The sequence below is a fragment of the Sebastes umbrosus genome, chromosome 4, assembly GCF_015220745.1.
Source record: "Sebastes umbrosus isolate fSebUmb1 chromosome 4, fSebUmb1.pri, whole genome shotgun sequence".
Taxonomy (NCBI): domain Eukaryota; kingdom Metazoa; phylum Chordata; class Actinopteri; order Perciformes; family Sebastidae; genus Sebastes; species Sebastes umbrosus.
The window spans coordinates 2,352,487-2,376,875 of NC_051272.1; the positions used below are offsets into that span (position 1 = coordinate 2,352,487).

General features: G+C 36.9%; 1 protein-coding gene across 3 annotated transcripts; it reads right to left on the reverse strand.

Annotated features, from left to right (window-relative positions):
* Positions 1-945: 945 nt before the first annotated feature.
* parvb (parvin, beta) lies at positions 946-23,008 on the reverse strand. 3 transcript variants are annotated; one of them, XM_037767956.1, is made up of 13 exons: positions 22,826-23,008; positions 14,284-14,373; positions 13,312-13,382; positions 13,094-13,196; positions 10,083-10,223; positions 8,907-9,022; positions 8,153-8,211; positions 7,988-8,007; positions 7,673-7,734; positions 7,448-7,516; positions 6,476-6,577; positions 6,318-6,390; positions 946-1,816 (listed from the first exon to the last, which is right to left on the reverse strand). In XM_037767956.1, the coding sequence occupies exons 1-13, from the start codon at positions 22,926-22,928 to the stop codon at positions 1,740-1,742; spliced, it is 1,086 nt and encodes a 361-aa protein (XP_037623884.1). In that variant the 5' UTR covers positions 22,929-23,008; the 3' UTR covers positions 946-1,739. The 3 variants fall into 3 exon arrangements, with proteins under 3 accessions (XP_037623884.1, XP_037623885.1, XP_037623883.1); XM_037767957.1 differs by lacking the exon at positions 22,826-23,008 and adding an exon at positions 19,423-19,540; XM_037767955.1 differs by lacking the exon at positions 22,826-23,008 and adding an exon at positions 16,956-17,118.
* Between the last annotated feature and the right edge of the window lie 1,381 nt (positions 23,009-24,389).

Below are 24,389 nucleotides of genomic sequence, written 5' to 3' on the forward strand. Positions count from 1 at the left end.
GCCGTCAAGTAAAAGCGATTATAGTATATATATATATACGGTAGCTGTAGTAAGAATATACAACGCATTTTCAGATATATATATAATACATAGCATTTTCAAGTTTCTTAAAAGAATAGTTTGGGGAAATAACGCTTATTCGCTTTCTTGTCAAGAGTTACGTGAGACGATCAATAAAACCGTCCATTAAATATGAAACTACAGCCGCAGTGGGCGCGGCCTCCAGTACATCACTGTCAACGGACAGTAGTAGGCTAATAATAATAATAGTAGTGGGCTAGTAGTGGGTCTCACTCACATGAACGGAGGAAGGGAAATAACTCTGGATTCCGCTATTAGTGAGTTTTACAACTTTAAAAACTGAATTTTTTTAAATAAGGACATTAGAGTGTTCGTACTGGGAAGTTGATTCACCTAAAAAAAATTATCTGCTGAGTTACAGACATCTCTTTCCCAATGTAAGTCTATGGGACAAAGTATTTTTGGGCCCAACGGCATCACGTGACTGACACAGAGGTTGCAGTACCGCCGTTTGGCCACTACGAAAGTCCGGATCGACGACCGGTGCACTTCCTGGGGGGCTTGATAGGGAATGGGAATGTGACGTCACCGACAGCAAGTCGGACATTTTAGGAGGGTAAAAGTGCCATCCGCAGGCTGTTTACTGCAAGTGTGAAAAGATAACACAAAACACTGCACAGTGAATAAGATTCAATAGACTAAATGTAGTATATATTTATAGCATATATTCAGACATAAAGGTAGTCTAACGTTACAGGTTTTATTTTGCAAGATACCGGTAGATTAAATATGCAGTATTAGCCGATGTTTTCTTAGTATTTAGTTATTAGCTATCTTATCTTTGTCGGGATGATTGTGTAGTTTAGCATTGTGAAGGTTAATTTAAGGCAGATGTGCGCTGTAGGCTACTGTATCTATATTTTTAAGTATATGGGTTCAATGACATTTCCTGGTATAAAGTAAAGGTAGCAACCTTTCTATCTTTCTATCTGGTGCACAGTTTGTTGTCCAACATGAAACTTAAAAAATAAATAAATCTGTAGTTACTCGTCGTTTCTACACTTTTCTTTTTAAACGGATCAAACAAACGTGATTCAACAGTCTATGGATATAGCGTGTTGCGTAAGCTTTAGAGGTGTTTGTAGGCGGATTTTGTCATCTTCTCGAGAGTAGCAGTTCCCCCGTTTCCAGTCTTTATGCTAAGATAAGCTAACCGGCTGCTGGCTCTAATGTTAGCTTAATATTTAGCATACAAAGTGGTACCAATCTTCTCATCAAACTCTTGGCAAGAAAGCGTATTTCCCAAAAACTAGTCTTTTAATATTGACACAAATTAATTTTAGATATAATATAACAGCATTTTCAACTTTCTTAAATATTCTGGAGAGTAATAATCACACAACAAATGTCCAGTTTTAACATTCTGTCCTCCGCTCATGTTTCCTGTGATGGCTTTGTATTGAAATGCAGGCTAAAGGTCGCATGGTTTCCTGGGTTTAACATTCGAGGAAGGAATAAATAAATACTGACATTTGGAGGAAGATTAAATACTAACATTCGGAGCCCCGTGGGTCTTTTTTAAAGTCTCACATAATGACGACTTTTCAGTCCCCAGTTGGTCTCCTCCTCCAGTGTCCAGACTGTAATGCATAATATCAGTGCAGGCACAGACAGGGCAGCGTTCAAAACTAATATCAGGGAGTGAAACTGGGAAAAGTTCAGTCCGAGTTTTTGTAGTTGGTGAACAGGTTGTAGAGGACTCTGAGGGTGGACTTCAGGTTCAGGTTGACAACATCTGGAAAAACAAAACGGAGAAGATCATTAGAGTTTCAGGGAGAAGAATTAGACCTTTGACACGCACAAAAACTAATCTTAAAAGAGAAAAATTGCATCCTTGGAACAGCGAAGCACAAAATAAATGAGCTGTGCTACCGTGAAATCGTGTTTACAATGCCTCTTCTGTGATTGCTGTTGGACTACTTTCCTTCAAAGGTTATTTGTAATTTTGAAGAGGAAATGGAGCTTAAAATAGCTCATCATTGATCATATGATGCATTACTTCGTACCAGGAGAGATTCAAAGGCTACTCTCTGTTCTCTTCATCAGTAACATGGTGTACTACATAATTTGCTTATTGTAATTTCTCATCACAACTAGGTTTTTGTTAAGTGATTCAAGCCAGACACCATTTTGTTACAGCAGTGCCGTATTGCATCACCATTTAAAACTAGGACGCCTTAAGCGCCTTATTGTCTGCATTTCCCCGTTAGCTCCGGGGTGACACTGTTGATATCATTAACAGCTAAACTTTCGTTTATAATGAACCTGCAGATATGCACAAACCTCAGCAAACTGTATGCTAATCAGAACACATAAACTGAGTGCAGTTGGAAGATAATATCAGAATGAAGATAATAGCTGTAATGTCCAATTACTGCAAAAATTGCGAGTGTTTTTTTTTGGGGGGGAAGAAATATTTCCCTTTTTGGCTTAGTAGAGGAAATGTTTGAAGAAGGGAGAAGCATTTGCATTAATACAGAGCAGAGGGAATAAAAAAATATTTACACATTTTGAAAGTTAGCTCATACCGGTTTAAAATTTAAATATTTATTAGTCTAATACTTAGCTGCCATCTTGCAGGACTAGTGTGCATAGTGTAATTATTAGACTACTGACAAAAACTAAGCGATTCTCTCACATTACACCAATTCTGGCTTCACTACATTGGCTCCCCGTCTCTTTTAGAATTGTTTTTATAGTGCTTTTAGGGTGCTTTCACATTAGGGACGTGGGCCCGGATCCGAGTACACCTGTCCCCAAAGTCTAGTTCGATTGATTAGTGTAAATGCTCCGTACCGTACTCAGGCACGGTTCACATCAGGTGTGAAAGCCAACCGTACCGAAACACGGAAGTGGACCGCTATTTAACACGAGTAACGTTAGCAGTCAGCGAGTAGTTTAGAAAGGTAAGGCTTTTCCTCTGAACTGCACGGCCGTGGATGATACAGCAGGAAGGCAGGCGAGAGGTTCCTTAAAATATAAACAATAGGCGATGGGGTTGAGTGATGTTTGTTATTCTATTTAGCTGATTTAATGGTCTGTCTGCGAAGAATGAGACGCTCAGCTGCTCAGCGGAAAGAGAGAACGAGACAGCGAGCCTTTGCAGTACTGGCCCCCCGACTCTGGAGCAGTCTTCCACTCAGCATCAGATCAGCTGACTCTGTCACCACTTTTAAATACAATAAATAAAGGTCCCATATTGTAAAAAGTGAGATTTTCATGTATTTTATATTATAAAGCAGGTTTAAGTGATGTATAAATACTGTGAAAGTATCAAAACACTCAATATACGGAGAAATACACAGAGCCCGTGTTCAGAAACAAGCCGTCAGAATTTCTGTCAATTTGTGATGTCACAAATCTACAATATTTAAACTATTTCACAGTTTTAAATGTAAACATTCTAAATGTGTCCCACTTTATTTCCTGTTGCAGTGTATGTGAATGACATCAGCTGACAGGAAGTAAACATGGACCCAAGCTGTTTCCTAGCAACGCAATTCCGTTGAAATGTTCTAAAACTGAGCGTTTCAGACAGAGCATGAATACAGGTATATTCAGACAGACAGTATGAGAAAAATAATGTGTTGTTTGAACAATAAAGCATGTAAACATGTTCTAATAGAAACCCAAAATACAAGTATGAACCTGAAGATGAGCATGATATGTCCCCTTTAAAACTCACTTTTATAGAACGGCTTTTCCAATCAGCTGAATTTGAGTCATTTGTATGCTTGTGTGCTGATGCGTATGTATGTGCATATGTAATTGTATGAATATGTATATGCTTGTTTCTTTATTAAACTCTCTATTGTTTTTTATTTCATTATTTACGTTTCATTGTATTCTGCTGTCTATGATGTGAATTTCCTTGGAAAGCACTTTGTGCTTGAAAAGTGCTCTACAAATAAAATTATTATTATTATTATAAAAAAAAAATAGAGATATACAGGCATAAAAAACAGGAACAGAACATATAAAGAGCGATTCAGGCCAAAGAAAATAATAAAATAAACAAAGAGCAAAAGTATGTACAGTGCATTACGTAGTAGAATATATAAGTGATTAAATAACTGGAATGTGAGACATGAAATATGGTGAAATATGGGACAAGAATGTGGAGCGAAACGTGAATATTCAAAGTAGCTCTGAGAATTATATAAGTACATACAAGAGGGAAGTATACTGTACATTTAAATAAGTAGGGAAGAGTAGGGACGGGGCCTTTTTAACAGGTTAGAAAGCAACTATGCCATTCACCATGCTCATACTCATCCACGACCTCTTCACTTTAAACTAGTCTATGCATTTATCTTCAGCTGACTTGACTACTGTAACGGCATCTTTACTGGTCTTCCTAAAGAATTGATCAGACAGCTGCAGCTGATTCAGAACACAGAGTCCTCACTATCAAGAAAGTGGATCATATCAGTCCAGTTCTGAGGTCTCTACACTGGCTCCCTGTCTCTCAGAGAATTGATTTCAAAATACTGCTGCTGGTTTAAAGCACTACATGGTTTAGGGCCAAAATACATTTCTGATCTTCTGCTATGTTCTGAACCATCCAGACCTCTCAGGTCATCTGGATCAGGTCTGCTTAGTGTCCCCAGAGTCACAACTAAACATGCAGAAGCAGCCTTCAGTTTTTATGCACCAAATATCTGGAACAAGCTCCCAGAAACCTGCAGGACAGACTCCAACTCTGAGTTCTTTTAAATCAAAGCTAAAAACTTTCCTGTTTGCTGCTGCCTTTTATTAAACCAAATGATAATCTTATACTGCACTATAACTTTTACTCTTGTGTGTTATATTCTATTTTAGCTTCTATTCTAGCTTTTATTTTTAGCTTGTTTTTATTTTCTAATCTTTAACGTTTTTATAACTGTTTTAATTATGTCTTAATGTTCTTTTGCACTTTGTCGTAATGTTCTTGAATGTTTGTGTAAAGCACTTTGAATTGCCCTGTTGGTGAAATGTGCTCTACAAATAAAGCTGCCTTGTCTTGCCTAAACCTCAATGTGGAGACCTTCTGACTATTCCTCACATTTAATTCACAGTTTTGACATATACTGTACGTGTATAAGTCAATTTTGGCTCTTTTGTTATTTTTCTTGTACCAAACTGTTTTTAGTTATACCACATACAAAAATATATTGTTGGAGAGCTTATTTTCTGACCTATCAGTCGATGATAGTGTTTGTTGGTAGAACATGAATCCAAAGTGAGCCTGCTATCCAAAACACAAGACAAAGGCTTTTTCTAATTGAATAAGACCCAACGTGAAGTCACTGAGTGAATGTTAGCAGCCAGTCAAATTCCATATCTCGGTAATTTATGAAAATATAATAATTAGATTTTTTTTTTTTCTCAAAGAAATGTGTAAAACAAGTGACGTTGTAAATATAAGGGGTTTAAATTTAGATTGCATTTTTTTCAATTTAAATTATATTTTTATTAGCCCAGAACAAGGTGTCAAAAACCGTCCCGGGGAGGCAGACTTTTCAGAAAATGCACTCCTTGTACGTTTAAAAAAAATTGTGCCTTTCATGTTTGTGTTTGTCTCTAGAAAACTTGATAAATTGTTAGCAGACAGTTGTATCTGTTCAGGGATCAAATTCTGTTCATTATTGTTCAAGTAAAGTAAAAGTTACAAAAGTGTCCCTGCCGACACCGCTCTCCTCTTTATTCTTAAATATATTGTGCTGAGACGATTGTACAGACTGTTAACACTTTAATTTAAGTCACAAAACAATCAAATAAATTGTTCTTTCAATATCATATTCTGTGGATTAAAACAAGTAACGGTACCTGATATTAATTTGAATGCTTCAGTGGATTAAGATGCTGATTTTAAGTTTAAGTTTGCAGTCAGTCAACTGTATTAGATAACAGTCTGAAAGCTATTTCTAACTCTACGGGGGGTATGCAGAGTGTGATGGGTTAATAAAAAGCAAGTCTCTGTGACAAACAGAGAATAATACTTGTGAAAATCAATCATCATAAAAAGCAACAACTATGTGAAGCCAGTAAGTCTTCACCATTCATCCAATAATAGAGTTTAAGGGTAAGGCAAAGTCTCCATCTACTGGACAACTTTTAATATGACTGCTACTGCAGCACATCAACGACTAAACACCCTTTTTAAATGGTCTCATGTCAGCCTCCATAACATCTCCTCCAGGAAATTGTCTTTTATCTGATGATGTAATAAATCATGTAATAAGTCTATAAAATACCTTCTGGTCTGGCTTTGGGTTTCCTCAGGCCTCCATCCTGCATCAGCTCAAAGGCAAACGCCACGTTGTGGACCTGAAGGAGAACAACATGGAAACTCAATATAAATAAAAATCTTCGTATTTGACCGACAAATGTCACTTTTTGAGGGTGTTTTCACCTTCTGTTCGAAGCTCTCGGGGGTGAGGAAGAAGTTGTACAGAGGGACAAAGTAGTCTTCTAGCAGCCCCATCAGCAATATCAGGTACACGCCATCAGCAAACTAGACACACACACACACATATAAATATATATATATATATATATATGTATATATACATAAATATATATACATATATATATATAAATATATATACATATACATAAATATATATACATATCTATATCTATATATATAAATATATATACATATACATAAATACATATACATATCTATATCTATATATATAGATATATAAATATATATACATATCTCTATATATAGATAGATATATCTATCTATCTATATATAGATATAGATATACATATCTATATCTTATATACATATCTATATTTTAATGATGCTTTTAATTGTTTCCTTAAGAAACAAACAACCTAAACCATAACAAATAAAGTAATATGTACATATCAAAACTAAACTAAATTTAAAAACAAAGCATTCAAAAACAAGGAAGGAGAAAAAAATGTCAATAATAATAATAATAATAATAATAATAATAATAATAATAAATAAAAATAATAAACAAATATAATAATAAAACATTTAAATAAAAATAAAACCTAGACCATAACAAATAAAGTAATATGTACATATAAAAACTGAACTAAATTGAAAAACAAAGTATTCAAAAATAAGGAAGGAGAAAAAATGCCAATAATAATAATAATAATAATAAAAAAATATAATAATAAAACATTTAAATAAAATAAAATAAAATACATAAAAATATCTGTAATAGCACATACAATTTTAAAACTGCACAAGTAAATTAGAGTGGATTATGTATATTAGAAAAATAAAATCGGGCATGCAAATAGAGAGAAGATGAGAGGATGAAAATATTTTAACACATAACACAAACTAATGATAATTTTTAATAATTGACTGGAGATAAACCATAAAATCTCTCACCTGAGATTCCAGCTCAGTAACTTCCAGGTTCAGCTTGTTCAGGTGTTTGTTCACAAAGGTGATGAGAGACTGGTAACGGGATCAACAAAGTATTAATCATTTTTACAGTATAATCATATTATTATCATTATCATTATTATTATTATTATTATTATTATTATTATTATTATTATTATTATTATTATTATACTGTCCATTATCATGCAAAGAAAAGGTCTTTAATACCGTTTTCACCACGTTGAGCTTGTCAGGTGCGTGATCCAGCAAAGTGTCAAACGCATCCCGCTCTGTTGTAAAAAAAGAATGATTCAAATGTTATGAATATTTAAAGGAACGGTTTGAAATTCTGAGATAAGAAGATCGATACCACTCTCCTATCTAGAATTGGTATCGATCTTCTCATCTAACTCTCATCAATAAAAGCAAATAAGTGTATTTCCCAAAATGCTGAACTATTCCTTTAAGCAGATAAATAAAGAAACAGTAAAATTAAAGGGACATTTCCATAATATGTAACATGATGATGTGTCTGAGACTCACCAAACCTTCCCATCATCATTCTGAAAAACAAAAAAATGAGAGACAATTTTAAAAACTTTTACTTTATACTACAATAAACATTATTATTACTATACAGCATTGATATATATATATATAAAAAAGAGGACGATGTGGATACAATTATTATTAATTATCAGCTCTTACTCTGTGGTGCTCGTCAGCTCCTTGGTCACAAGAGCAGTCTGCAGGATGCCCTCTCGCTTCTGCTCAAACAAAATCAAAATGCTTCAGTTACTGTGAGAGAATAACTACGATTGTTGATGCAAATTATTAAAATCACATGTTATATATTTTATGGTTTCTTTGATTGTATTGATTGTATTAGACATTTTATTTGTGGTTTTCTAAACATTTTTGTTGATTTCGATTTTTTTTATTTTCCTTTTTCATCAACAACATAACTTTACAATCCATTTAGTGTGAAATACCAAATACAGAAGTGTGCATGTGGTCCATTTTTTATACCCCCCAGAAAAACAAAGACATTTTTTTTCAAAATAAATAAAGAATCAAATTAAAACATAAATAAAAATAATACATAAAAAGTCAAACGAAGAACAGAAATATCATATAAACCACAGTATGGGCAAAATAATAATAATAATAATAATAATAATAATAATAGATACATCTATATTTTCAAACATACATAAACAATCAGCTATATATATATATATATATATATATATATATACTGTATATTTTGTTTCTTCTCTGTCTGTAACTCTAACTTTTATTGCTGCCTATTTTGAAAAAGGTATTCTTAATCTCAGTGAGGGCTAAATAAAAGTTTAATTAACTGAATAAAAATAACTATACACCCTCGTATCCGTCCCTGCATCATTGCACATAACGATAATGAACGCCAACCCTGTGTGAGCTTGATGAGCCTCTTTACCTTGACGATCACCACCTGCACAGAAACATGCTCAGGCAGCCGAATGGGCGCCAGGAAGTGCATCGCGAGAGCCACCAGCAGATAGACGATAGCCACCAGGTTCTTTGAATGGATAGCTGTAACCGGAAAATCATAAGAGAGGGCTGTCAGCACGTTGCACACTGCAAGCTGACATAATGATATGAGCAATTCTTTCTAAAGATGAAAGGTAACAGTCGGTGCTTTTTTCTTTTTCAAGAGACAAAACTAAAAATGAAAAAGCTGCAAATGAGCAGTTAATGAAGCATGAATTACTGCAGCTCTGTGGGCTCCGGTGGGAAATCCTGACGTTTGTAGAGCTCCTGAAAACTCTGTACAGGATTAAGGAATTTCTATTTGTTTGTTATGCAAATTAAGAGATTATGTGTTAAAGGGGCATTCTGCCAATTTTGCACATGAAGTTCAGTTTGCTTGTCACGAGGATAAAGCCTGTAGAAACAGTTGTATAATATCTTCTGTGGCTGTGGAGGAGCTCTCCGATGTGTGACAACATAACCCCAATGATGACACACTGTAGTGATGTCATCAGGGTTATCTTGGCTTGAGACTTAAAATTTTAACAGAAACAAAATAGATGTGTAGAGTAGGGCTGTCGCGATATATACCGGTATGGACAATAACCGCGTTACTTAAAAATGAAATATTGATATCGTGTTAATAATATTAGGATAATATCATGTAAATAATCCTCTTAAATCATTTCATATTAACAGTTATGGTTACAGACTCTCTCTCCACCTCCATACACTCATATTTTGAGTGTAATTAATTTGCCAAAAAAGAGACAAAACACACAATAAACAAAGTTACAGATGAATTTTACTGATGGCATTTTTTTCAAATGTTCTAAATATATTGTTATTATTATTATTATTATTATTATTATTATTATTATTATTATTAATAATAAAAATAATAATAATAATAATAATAATATAATAATATAATATCGTATAATGTGAATTCTTTAGTCCATGATGAGTGGTAGTGAAAATCTGACAGCCCTAGTGTAGAATCTGAAGGATGTGGGAAGTTAGAAGACAGGGAGAATCTAATGAAAGATGGAAGTCCACCACTTAATCGCTGGAGTACCAGTTTAAGCAGCAAATCGCTGTAAAACGTCGATGTAAAACTCACAGTCCACGCTCCACTCAATGGTCCAGCCGTGAGGCCTCAGCAGCTCGTTGACGGCCTCTAAAACCGTCTGAAGCTTCTGCTTCTGGCCGATCTCTGACTGGGTCACCTCGGCCACGTTCAGCTTCCTGCCCGACAACTTTTCTGTCGACAAGAGAGATGATATAAATTAAAACACACAGAGAAAGACCTTCCTTACACAGATGTAAGATGTAAGATAGTAAGCAAGCAATGTCTGAATTAGGAGGCTTGAAAAAATAACGAGAGGAACTCATACACAGATTTAAAAAGGGAATAAATCCTGGTGAAAAAAAAGCCTTCATTTACATGAAAGAGAAAAGTTACAGAAGTGCTTCAAACAAAAAAAGTGCAAAACAAAATGTGTTTTTCATGTTCGTTGGAAAACGAGGACATGATGATCTTGGAAATAGTACAAATGCAGCGGCTGCAGACAACAAAGATTTTCTGCTCTTAGCAATAGTAAGAAAGAGGATTTAGGAAGCTTGTCTCAAATGTTCAAATATATGTATTAAAAAAGAAACCAGCAACACTGATACAAAAAGGAAATCTGACGTAATAAAAGACTGGTGGGAGGAAGGTGCAAAAGTGATAAAGTGCGAAAACTAAAAAAGGGCTTTAACAGAAATGAAGAAATCACACATCACTTAACAAAATGTTCCCTGCTGTGTGTTGTAGTTGTTGTTGTTCGTGACACTTCTGCAACATATGCAACCAAGAGTATCAGCCCGGTTCTGTATTAGCTGGCTTTTTCTGTAAATGCAAGTTCTTGATGTTTTCTTATTGCATGTCTGACAGCGGATGAGACATTGCAATAATTAGCTGGTGTTTTCGCAAGAGGACAAGAAGTGGGAGCAAAGAAGACGAAAAAGAAGAAACCAGTAGGAGTGTGGAGATAAAATAATGAGAGGAGCTCAGCTTTCTCTTTGATTACACAAAAAAACAAAAAACAACAGAGGATTTAAGAATCTACATACAAGAAAAACATGTTCAATGTAAGAAAGGCGATAAATGATTGGAGCAACAGAAGTAATCATGAAGGAACACAGAGTTCTGCTGCCTATAGATAACACGTGTGGCATTTAATCACTAAAACCATCATTAACTGCAAATGGTATCGTATACATTTTGTGTTTATTATTGTTACAATGACATTAGATTATATTCATGTATTACACGGCTTTGTTGAATATTCGATTCCGATTGGTCAACCACGGCGTTCTCCGGTCTGCTATTTCTTTATAACAGACTGTTGCTACGTATAACAGACCGTTGCTATGGGCGCAGTTCTGATGTCGGACTCTTGAGGACCGTTTTTGTGTCAAATTATTGATTTTTTTAAGTAAGTACCCGTGTTATAAGCGGGATAATGTACAGCTAGCGGGTCATTGTTGTGAAATAAACCCTTCCACTTCAGGGCGATGCAGGACCAACCGCATCGGCGGCTGTAGCTCAGAGGGTAGAGTGGTCGTCCTTCATCTGCAAGGTCGGTGTTTCGATCTCCGGTTCCTACTGCCTACATGTCGAAGTGTCCTTGAGGGAGACGCTTAACCTCGAGTTGCTCCACTGCTCCTTAGGATGGGTTAAATGCAGAGGTCAAATTTCATGTATGTACCTGTAATGTGACGGATCTAATACAGTTTAAGTTTAAGCATCGACCGGTTGGGGTTTATTTCACAACAATCACCGGCTCGCTGTACATTAACCTTTACTTGGTAGACACTTTTGTCTAAAGCAGATGCTTTCGTCCAACCTATAGAGTAAGTAAGGGATAATGCCAGACAAAGTGTCCGTTATCAGGAATTAATGGACGACGTGGAATGTTTGAAGCATTATTTAGCCTGCTTTGCCACAAGCTAGTATGACATGTAAAAATCACAAGTTGCTTTAATGCGTTAAAGAAATTAGTGGCGTTAAAACAAATTTGTGTTTTTAACTTTGACAGTTCTAATTAATATATTTTTGTAGCATTCATTTAGAATGATGAGGAGAGAGTTTAACTCCAACTACTTAGTAGGTGTACATAATCAGGAATTAATGGACACCCTGCAGCCAATCAGAATCAAATATTCATCCAGAGCATGGTATAACAAGAGATAAGTGTCATTAAAACATGCTTATAGAGTTTTTGTTTGTGTTTGTTTTTGGGTGGGAAGGATTAAAAGTTTAGTAGTTGTTAGCGTACAGTGTTGAAGTGGAATCTGAAAATGTTTTCAGCCTGCTGCTCTGACAAATAACAGACACAAGGGGGAAGCCCCAAACAGCTTTCCCAGACACAGCAGCACCGTTGTGAATACACATTAATCACAGTGGACACTGAACCTGCTGAAGCATTTCATTCAAAATGTGCTTCACAATGAAAGAAATGTGAGTGAATTGTGTTTCATAGTTATCAAAGTATGTTTTAATGCTAATTCCAGATGATACTTTTTAGGCAAGATATTCACTACTGCCAATTTACTACTATTAAATACCCTGAATTGAGTTTAATTGTCTAATGCACAGCTGGTACACAGGTGCATAGAGAAATGAAATCATAAATACATGCTCACTGTCAGTACTAAGTTTATTGAACATGCAGTGTTTTGGTCAAGCATCAAAGTCACAATATGAAACATCTTACCAGATATTGTAAAACATTATATCAGAGCCACAGGCTGCAAACTAAATTGTAAATTGCTGTTAATTGACTCCTTTTCCAATTGGATGGTGCAGCCTGTTGCTCTGATATAAATATGTTGTTGTTTCATATTCAAGTGACTGAAACTTTGCATTTTTAATAGAATTAGTGCAGGAATTAAATACTTACTATTCTACCAACTCTACTAATAATAATACTGACATTTTTCATACTGTGATTCTTGATTGATCGTAATAAAATCAACTAATCGTTTAGTCAACAAAATCGTCTGAGTGTCAGTTGACTAAGTATGTCTTTGGTCGAGGTCAGCCGTGATGTTGTGAGAGTTGTGATGCAAAAGAAACCAATCTCTCACCAAATAACTTCTGGAGCACTTGTCCATCGTAACAGTCCTCCGCCAGGTCTTTGACGATGATCCTATCCTCCTCCAACTCACTGTTGATCCAGTCAATCAGGACCTGGACACAAATCACAATACAGTCAAACTTCTTCTATATACAGTCTTCTTCCTATTTTTATCGCTCTGATTGTGCTGAAGATGCAGATTGTACACAAAGTATGATCTCAGACTACCTTCAGAAGATCTTTAAATTTAAGATTTTCCCGCGATGTTGGGTCCAACATGATCCTCTCAGCGTTCTCCTCTGGTGATGATAACGTGAGAGAAATTAAGACATTCAGCGTAGTGACACTCAAATATCCTGCTTCACTTCCTACCATGGATGTATAAAGAGAACTGGATACAGCGTCGGAGACGGGCTCCCGTTCATTCCTATGAGAGCTGCTCAGTGGCGCATGAAGCTAAAATGGCTCAACTAATGAGTGATAAAGTACCCGGATCTTCCGGCGATCTTCCGCAGTCATTGAGCCCATAGAGCAGGTGCCTACTGCACCTCGCTCCAGTCTTGATCTCGGGCTCATTCACATTAACAGCAGCATGAAAATAACTCTGGATTCGGCTATTAGTGCATTTTACAACTTTTAGGACCTAATGATTTAAATAAGGGCTATTCAAGTGTTCATATTGGGAAGTTGATTTACCTCTTTCCCAATGTAAGTCTATGGGAAAAAGACCTTTTGGACCGTTTGGCCACTACAAAGAGTTGCTTCAAAGCCCGGCGTACTTCCCGGGGGGGCTTGTTTCCTACACATTTATCTCCCTCATTTGATACAGACATATTTATTTGTCTCACATCTACAGCCACAAACACATACGTATTCAATGTTCCTATCACCCTGACGTTGACGGTGATTCACACGGTGACTGAGGGCAAAGGAGTCTCCCCTCAACCCACTTTCATTTCCTGCTCCTCCGCTGTCAAAGTCCCATTACTCAACATGTGTCGACATATTCATATTAATCCTCCGTGACCTCAGTAACCTCTGACAGTTGGATGCAAGAGTCTTAAGAAGTTGAAAATATCGGAAATGCAACTGCAACCTCCATAAGTGAACATGTTTAACAGTTTGTGTGTTTTAACATAAAACATGTAGTTTCAGTTCTAAACAGGATGTTCTTCACATGTGCATTATGTGTATATATACCTAGCAGTGTGTCCTCTGGATGGATGTCCGTCCCTGTGGGGAGCATGGGAGCGTTGATGGCATTCTTCCCCTCCTCATGGAGATCACTCACTGGTAAAACAACAAAACACAACACAACAAACTCAATAAAACAAATCAACAGAAAAAAGACTTGATTATGAGTCATGCTCATGACTTACTGGAAGGATTAATTGAAAGAAAATGTGTCTGAAAAGAACATTTACTGTATTTCTACTATTCTCTGAGTATAGAGACACAGATAGAGAGAGAGATAAGCAGGCGAAGACTGTGGGAAAGAAATAAGAGAAGCAGACAGTCACCACTGATTCCCCTTGTGGGGAAATTGTGGTGTCAATTTGTGGCACCTGCTCCTCCTCTACAGACACTTCTTCAGTCACTCCACCACCACTTTCCTCTATTTAGTGTCAGTAGCAGTCAGAGCTGAACACAATGGCATTTAGAACAGCTTCTCTTAGGGCTGTCAAAGTTAACGCGTTAATTACGCGATAACATCATTAATGTCTTTAACGGATTAATGCAACTTGTGATTTTTAGGTTGTCTCGGGCTCAGTTTTAAAGCTAGAGTGAAGATACTGGTATCATATGACACTAGAAAAACCTGATGAATCCATTGGTACCAACCAGGTCATACTAGCTTGTCCCAAAGGAGGCTAAATAATAACTTAAAACTTACACTCAATTTTTGGCAGGGAAAATCTGTCATGGCCATTTTCAAAGGGGTCCCTTGACCTCTGACCTCCAGATATGTATATGTAAATTGGTTCTATGGGTACCCACGAGTCTCCCCTTTACAGACATGCCCACTTTATGATAATCACATGCAGTTTGGGGGCAACTTATAGTCAAGTCAGCACACTGACATGAGCATATTGTTTTATGCTAAGCGCAGTACCTGTGAGGGTTTCTGTGTCAATGTTTTGTGTTGTTAATTGATTTCCAATAATAAATATATACATACATTTGCATAAAGCAGCATATTTGCCCACTCCCATGTTGATAAGAGTGTTAAATACTTGACAAATCTCCCTTTAAGGTACATTTTGAACAGATAAAAAATGTGTGATTAACTATAGACCATCATGCGATTAATCGCGATTAAATATTTTAATCGATTGACAGCCCTAGTTCCTCTAAATCTGTAGACACTTTTACCAGAATCTTAAAGGGGAACGGCAGTGTTTTCACACATCAAAATCTGTTTACAGGTCTTAGTGAGCACTACTGCATATGTGAAAAAAAGTTGTAGCCTTTAACGCCTTTTGTGGCTGAGTTGAGTCAGTTGAGTCAGTTGGGGCTGAAGACTACAGCTACAGCGAGCCGGTGACAGTCATGTAATCATTCATGCTAAACACAAAATTAGGCAGAATAATTTGACTCCCTTTTATAAAGTAAGTGTATATTATAAAGTATTGTATTCCATTCACTCTGTATCTACTCTGTATCTACTCTGTATCTGTAGAGCGCGCTGCAGATTTCGTTGTCAGGCTGCGAGTTGCAGAAACTTCAGAAACAGTTGGTGAGAAATGTTTATCCAGGGATTTTGCACTACAGCGTGAACTGTCACACGTCTGTCACTTCCTGCATTTTTCTCCACCCATGAGAGGCTCTTTCCTTTCCACTACAGATTACATTAAGGGACAGCAGCGTCCATCAACGTCTTATTACAAAATCAAGTAAGCATGTATCATGGCACTTTTATCTCATTGTGCTATTTTGTGTATTTGTGAAACTGGGAACATTAAAACTGATTAAAGGTGACAGACAAAAGTAACAAACACTTTGAGTCAAGCATCGAATAAAATCAATTTCCACTGAGACACTTTCACTTCAGACTGGAGAGACACTCAGGGATTTAAAGGCTTCCTCTAATGGCCACGTTGCTTTTATCATCCTGCATTTCAATTAGTACGACCTGCAACAGGCTGGACCACAATCAATGCTCTCAGATCTGTCATTTCATTGACTTTGCTATTTATAAAAACCTGTAAAGAGAACCAACGGCTGCACTTTGAGCTCTTTTTCAAATTAAAAGCATGTAAAAAAAATTAGAATATAATGAAAGAAAGTCTGCAACTGTGTGTTTATGATACAATCTGGATGAAATCTTAACTTCAAAGCATTCACAAAGACAGAATTACCCCGGAAGGAGGAGGTCCCCACAGATTCCCTATCTGATTCAGCCCTCTCATAAGAGCTGAATACCAACTATCTCACTACAGATCAGCAGTTTGCTTTGTAATTACAGACCAAGCTTTGCTGCATTTCATCATAATTGTGCCGCTTCCTCCCTCCGTGTCCATCTGACTGCATTACTGCTGCTGGCACTTCACACAGTCACGTACAATGGGTGTGAAAATGGTAAAATTACACAATTTAATTAAATTTACTACGACAGATTTCTGCAGAATGATTTATGGAAATAAAAATACTTTCACTCGCCGGCCCAGAAATATAACAGCAACCCTCACAAAGGACACACAGTCGATTCTGTAATGTTAAGTACAGTGACTACTTACATCCTGATGACCTCTTACAACAACCGACACAACACATTGCTGGATATTAACCTACAGTTGCACTAAGGTAACAGGTCCTGCTTCCCCATTTCCACTTCCAAGTTCCTCAAAGCCCAAAATCAAAACCAAATTTACCTTGTTTCTTCCTCTTGGTCCCACACAGCAGCCCCGCCATGTCCCCACTGTAAACTGCCGGGTTCCCTATACGATGGCAGCGAGCGAAGGTAGAAGATGTACGAGTGTATGTATATATGTGTGTGTGTGTGTGTGAATCGTAGTCGGTGGGACTGAGCAGTGGCAGGGGCGTCATCACGTGTTTATTTCTGTCACAACCCTCCACCCCACGTCTGCGGTCCAGTTACAGGAGACGCTGAGGGGTGTGTGTGTGTTGTATATGTGTGTGTGTGTGTTTGGGACCAGGAAGGACCACACTGGACATAAACGCACAAAAGCAACTCAACACCAGTAACATCTGGGCTGTGGACGCAGGACAGACTTCACCGGCCTATGACAGGTATAGAGTCGGCTGGATATGCTTTCATTTTAATCTCCATATATAAATGCATGCAGCGTGGTGTAAAAAGGTTTTTGTTGTTGTAACTGACTGTTTTAAATGTCAGTCATGTAATTTCACAGCAATATAAGAGAACAGACTTGATTCCGTGAATAACTGAGCATGTGAATGGAGCCTTTAATATGTTTTGCTGCAGCGGATAATCAATCAGGCAGCGGCTGTATTCCTGTTAACAGAATTACACTAATTCAATACAAATCAAAGCCTGCAGTCAAGAACATTTATCTTACGCCAGCTTCATTGCACAAATTAATGTAAAAAGCTCCTCAGTGGTTTTTTGCAAACCATTATGGAGAAAAGGAGCAACAACATATATGGTCAGATTTGTTTTTTGCTTTAAATCTTCTAAGTGTATAATCAGTCTGCATCATAAACAACAAACAGCGTAAAGCAGATTGAAATCGACCTCGTCTTGTTTGGTTCCACTGCTCCCGAGGGGGGGGAGGCAGTTCACCGTGGCACCGTGGGGGAAGTTATAAATAATGCAGCAGTATGGAGAAGACAGGCCGGACCTTAAATATAGCTCTGGTTATTTACACCAACACAGGCATCAGTGAGTAACAGCAGCCAGGAGATGACAGTCACCAGGTTTGTTCCACAGGGGGCCTTCAGCACATATTAACTCTTTAACTTATTACACTTTATTTACTTAAAGGATAACTTTGTTTTTTTTTCAACCTATTTTCCCATGTTTTTGTGTTTAAGTGACTAATGGGGACAACAATTTCTGAAACTGGTCCAGTATTGAGGGAGAACGCTGAAGCCGTCAGCCGCTATACGAGAGCAGCGTCAATGTTACGTCTTGTTTCTGCCTCCGACAGGCTCAGATTGTTATTATCAGTGTCTGACAACATTAAAGAAAGGACCCTACAGAGAAATAAAACATTTTTCTTACCTTTCACTTGATCCGATCTGTTTGTTATCGTGTCGCGCTCAAGGAGAAGTTGTGAAATCTGAATATGATACTATAATAAATGAATTCAAAGACCTCATCCTCATTGACGAAATCATCTAAATATTTAGCCGTAACATTGAAAGTCATTCAGATAACACTAAGCTACACTTCCTGTACTCCATCACAACAAACTCTGCCCGGCTGGCTCTCGCGTTTCCACCATCGATGTATTCCACTATCCCACCGTTGTCTTCCGGCAACACGTCACCTCGTCAGATTTCACAACGAGACTTCTCCTTGAGCGAGACTCTTTACATAATGTCAGACACTTACAATAACAATCTGAGCCCGTCATGGCAAAAACAAGCATTTTCAAGCCCGGTTTCCACCGCGGGAATTTTCCCCCAGAACTAAGAACCTTTTGAGGAACTCATTGTGTTTCGTCTGCAGGGATCGGGGTCTAAATTAAGTTCTGGGGACATTTTATGGGTCCTTTTTACCCCCAGAAAAGGCACGGGTCAGGGGGTAATACTTTCTGAAAGTACCGGATCTTTCGGGGTGCCGTTTGCAAGGATGACCGTCGCCAATTGAGCTTTTGAGGACGTAAATGATGAAATTGTTGCCCCTATTAGTCACTTAAACACAAAAACATGGGAAAACAGTTGATATAATATCAAAGTTACTCTTTAATGTTGTAATTCTGTTTTCTCCGTATTGTAATTCTACTATTTTTTCTATATTTTATCTACTATTTGTTTGAGTTTTTTTTCTTCCAAATCAAGAGTCCAAGGCTAAAGGATACAGACACATAACATACACAAACATTTTCTTTTAAAAAGAGTCTTTTAAATGTTGTTAGATTAAGTGATTTAAGATTATGTACTGAGTCGGACATTTATAAGAAATTTAGAAAAAGAAACATTTTCTCGATCTTTGGTGAAGAAACTGTATAAATAAACTGTATATCTCAAATATATCTTTGATATTTCTATATATTGGTCACTATATCACCTTTAATATGAATAAAAGTGACTATAGATTCTCCATCTCTTTTTAGTTAGAGTAGTGACATTAAAATAAGTATGTGAAGTGAATAAAAAAGGTTAAATAGCAACAATAAACAGATGACTTACTGTCGTCAGCATCCATCCTAAAACTTGTAGTTTATATTTTGTATTTTCACAGCGTAAACACTCTTCACCCTAAGATAATACAGCGAGGATGTGACCTGACGTTCATCCTCTCAGTCCTTATAAAGCAAAAACATGTTTTTTTTGTCTTCACTAAACTATCACAGTTACAGACAGCCTGTTGCTGACAAAGGGAGTTGAGCCTTGTCAGAGAAATGCACACTTCCTTTCAGTTATCAGGACATACAGAGAGAGGGAGCCATGAACATGCAGGAATCTGGGCTGTGTAAAACAAAATGTTCCTTTATGTCTTATTGAAAAGCCCTTAAGCAACACTTTCCATCCCATTTCTGACACAACAAGTAGAAGCGGAGGAGGGTTTAATACTAAAACTAACAATAGAAGAAGAAGAGGAGGAGGATTTAATACTGAACTAAAACGTGTACGTGTGGTTGCTAAGGAGTGTCAACACGATTTAAGAAACCTTAAGTCCATTTCTTAAAGGCACAATTATTAATGATTATTCAGCAAATGTGAAGCAGCTTTTCCAGTGGCTACTCGTCTCTCTTGGGTGTTCCTCTTAAAGAATATAAAGCACCACACCCAAAAGTAACAGAAACCACAAAAACGACTGCAGCAGCAGCATGTGAGGCCACAAGCTGTGCTCCGTTACACAAAGACTAAACGTTGCATACTTTTCTCCTGTTATACTGATTTCTAATTCTAATTTCACAGAGACCTTCTACCTTTGAAATAACCCGTTAACCAGCTGAGCTTTAATCTGCTTTGACCACACAGGGGCACTGTACTCTCACAAGCTGAACTCAAACACACTGTGAGGGATTCCCTTCTGTCCACACTGAGGAGTATATTACCTAAACTCAAACAGATAATGTCCTGGTAGAAAATTACCAGGACATTTTCCATTAAGTTTACGGACATTTTCTTCAACCATAAAACTTAAATTTCTGTTGGTTTACAGGATGTCCTCCGCACCATTCACGGACACTTCTGTTAATCCTAAAACGGAAAATTCTGTAGATTTACAGTATATCTTCCGTACCGAGCCAAATAGCAGGCCCAACCTTTACATTCTGGAGGGAGAACAGACGCCAAAGCCTGCATTTGTACGTTACCTATCGGTCTTTGCGGACCACCTGAGGCTAGAACTGGAGCTAACTCTACCTGACGTCCACTGAAGTCTAAAATATAAGTATTGGTAAAAACTAAATTACAATACCAAACTTGAGTTAGTCTCAAAATAAGTCAACAAAAAAGCTTTTCAACTAAAACGATACCGAGCTAACATTAAGTCCTTAACATAAATCATTTTGGTTCAACATTAATTGTTGATTTTTTTACCACAGAAGTGTGAGAAAGGTTTTTCCACATCCAAACTAAACTTTGCCGTGTGTGATGGTCTCTGCCTCTTCCGACTTTCGCGCTAACGGAAGTTCTTGTTCCCACAACGCAATGCGTATTTTAAAAATAAGGGTAAAAATTCCTTCATATTAACACGGCCCGTATTTTTACGGACTTTTCTTGGAGTGTACAGCACTGACTTATAACCGTATGTTGGCAAAGTTAAGGTCTGCGGACCATCAAGCGTGTTTTAGTAGGTAAGCTGGAGGTTGACGAATAAAGGAACAGATACATTTTTATGTTATATTATTCATTACATATCAGCACAAAGGGAAAATGTTTAACACTCCTCAAAGTCTCCAGCAAATGTTTGGCACTCAGTTTAGTTGTAGTTGGATTGACATTGATTGGTTTGAAATACCCTAATTTCTAAACAATCAATTAAGCGTCTCTCTCTCTCTCCATGAATAAGTATACCATGCTCAAACAACTCTGTATCTTCTGGGGTCATAAAAATGTTTTGGGTAATAATTTTGAGAAAAACTGGTTAATTCTGTACCAAGTTATACTGACCGACAGCGAATCTATATCACTGGTTTCAGTGAAGCTTTAAACACAAGCTTCAGCAGGAAGACACTTATTCTCATTTTCTAATTAAAGCAGGAATCCACCTCCCAGTTCTCATCTAATTAACTCACTGAGCTGAGCTGTCTGCTGGTTTCTCTGTTTAACCCCTGAAGCAACTTTAAGGTTAGAAGAATCTCCTTATTCCACTCTGGCAGGACAGTATTATTATTATGTTTAGGGCTGCAACTAACCAATATATATAGTTTTTGTTAATCATTGAGTCTATAACAATAGTATAGAAACAGGAAATGTGTCCAGCAGTTTAAAATGCAAATAATTTACAAAGATATAAAACAGTAAAGCAACAAATCTACTCATTTGAGAAGCTGCAGATATATGATGATGTCTTGTGCACATTTGTCCCAAGAAAAAAATCATCCTGACGTTATTGTTTTTAACAATATTTGGTTGTAAAAATGACCGTCCCACCAAACTTCAGAGGCTAAACTACAAATTGAATTCAAAACCGTTAAACCCCATTTTTATTAGATGAAATGTGTGGAATTTAATGAGGCTCCCTTAACAATTAAAATGTCTCTGTCCTCCTGCTGGTGGACCTCCTTTAATGGAGATTACAAACACATGGCTGTGAGCACACACAGTGAAGACAGACAGACACACACTGAGGCGTTAAACCTTGCAGCTGTCTGTTTTACCACACACTGTCTGGACTGTGGGAGGTCAAAAATAGTTTGTCCCACAACAAGAAAAGTAGGACAATAAGTAAGAGAGAGTGTTTTAATATCCTTAGCAGAGTCATCCTCTCTCTTACACTCTTTATCTTTATAACCTTGCATTGCTGTCACCACTATACTGTGACTGTAGCGTCTATTTATGTTCATTACCTCATGTTAAATGCCTGTGGAGCTGCTATAAGAGGACTTTCTCATTCACTCAGAGGAGAACCACATTTGTTATTACAAAAAAAAAACATAATTAATTGTGACACTAATCAGAAGGATGTATTGAGGTATTTATTTATTTTGTCTTATCTTTTATTTTATTTGTTTGATAAGTGAAATACATGAAATGTCATGTCTCTCTTTCTTTGAAATTCTGACTAAACATTTCATTGTATAATTTAATTATTAATATTGTTAGTCTGTCTGTATGTGTATATATGTAAAATTCAATAAAAATATTGTTTAAAAGGATGAAGAAGGATGTAAATGCAACATGTAGTCAGATTACAATAAGATAAACTGAGTAGCAGGGAAGAAATGTCTTTATCTATAAATGTTGTGCAGCAGCAGAGCAGCATGATGATTAAAGTGCAGTGATGTCCCACAGGGGAATATTTTAATAGTGCATCACGTGATTGCAGCACCATGGACAGAAAACACAAAACAAAAGAATGCCTTTTACATTATTAGGATATCAAGAAAACAGCAAAAAAAAAAAAAAAAAAAAGTCTGACCTTCTTTAGACTTTTTCTTCCTCCCCAGGGTTCCTCCTAATTTCCCGAGGAAAGATTCGTCCTTCTTCATCTTTGCAGACTGAGCTGATGTGTTGGCAGACATCTCTCTCTCTCTCTCTCTGTGTGATGATGATGATGATGATGATGATGATGGGTTTGTGGTTTGTGGGTTTCTCTCTCTGTTAATAATAATAATGATCCAAAAGAGAGCAGGAATCCCAGACAGACAGGCAGACAGGCAGCAGACTGAAAGAAGCAGCAGCAGCCGGTCGGGCATCAACACAACCGAATGAGTCACATGTGATCAGCAGCTTCATCTGCTTCATTGTTGACTGTCGGTTCATCCCACAGCGCCTCCAGCTGCAGGACGAGGAACAGGGTTATAAAAAGACCTGCTGTTAGACTGTCATGTTAGACTGGTCTAATAAAGCCTGTCTGTTGGATAAATAGTAAGACTTAGTTTGAGGTAGTAAAGTTATCCACCTCTCCTCCTGGCTAAGCCTGAGGTGAGAGCTGTGTTGCTATGGCAACAATCAGTTAGAAGGTCAATTAAATAAGATAAGATGAACCTTTATTAATCCATACAAACATTATAAAAACAATAATAGAGATATAAAAGATACAGAGTGAATGGGTGAACATAGTGTGTACAGTCTGTAAATAAATAAATGTAGTGTGTACATATGTGCAGTCTATAAAGTGGTGTATAGGATGTATAGTGTAAAGTAAATTCAGTGGTTCCCAAACTTGTTCACCTCTAATCTGACGTGAATTTATAACAGAGCATTAGGGCCATATTGAGGAAAAATAAATAAATCTGAGATTTCGAGAATAAAGTCATAGGTTTACAAGAAAGAACTTGTAGTATTATGAGAATAAAGTAGTAATTTTATGTGTTATTTTAGAGGAGCAGCGACTCTTTATCCATTAACTACTTTTAACTAACTATTTAAACTGTTTATCAATTCCTTTCAGCTAATTTTGAGCTATTTCAACTGTTTATCCGTTACTTTTAGCTAACTGTTAGTTAACTATTTAAACTGTTTATCCATATTTTGGGGGGATTTTTGTACCATATTCTTGAATAGTTTATGAACATCTTTAATGGTTCAAACGACTGTTGGATTTATGCTGTTTACCTTTTTTCTGTTATTTTCTCTCACACTGGGTGTGGTCGGGTGTGGTCATGGGTGTGGTCCAGGTGTGGTATTGCATCCAGCATTTTTTCTCCTCTGTGAAGGGTCTTATTTCACCCATAATGCATTGCGCAAAAGTCAGGTCAGTCTTCAGGTCAGGTACTCATAGGGAAGCTTTATGCAACAGGTACATTTATATTTATTTAAGACAAAAGAATAGGTCTATTTTTATGCAACTGGCCCCAGGTCTTGAGAATAGACACTATCATCCTAAACCAAAATAATAATTTCATTTATTTAATGTTAAATATGACAATAAATAAATACATCATTATATAGTGGAGAGAAACTGATCTCAATATATTTTTCATTGCTTTTCTAGACCATAAAATGCAGTTGAAAATCCTCCAAAAGCTTGTAAGTGCACC

Excerpts from the sequence above, each read along its gene's own strand:
- parvb (XM_037767956.1), bottom strand. The coding sequence starts at position 22,928 with ATGTCTGCCAACACATCAGCTCAGTCTGCAAAGATGAAGAAGGACGAA. Across the intron at positions 8,212-8,906 it reads TGCAGGTGGTGATCGTCAAG|AAGCGAGAGGGCATCCTGCA; the intron begins GTAAAGAGGCTC and ends TTGTTTGAGCAG. Across the intron at positions 7,735-7,987 it reads AATGATGATGGGAAGGTTTG|AGCGGGATGCGTTTGACACT; the intron begins GTGAGTCTCAGA and ends TTTTTACAACAG.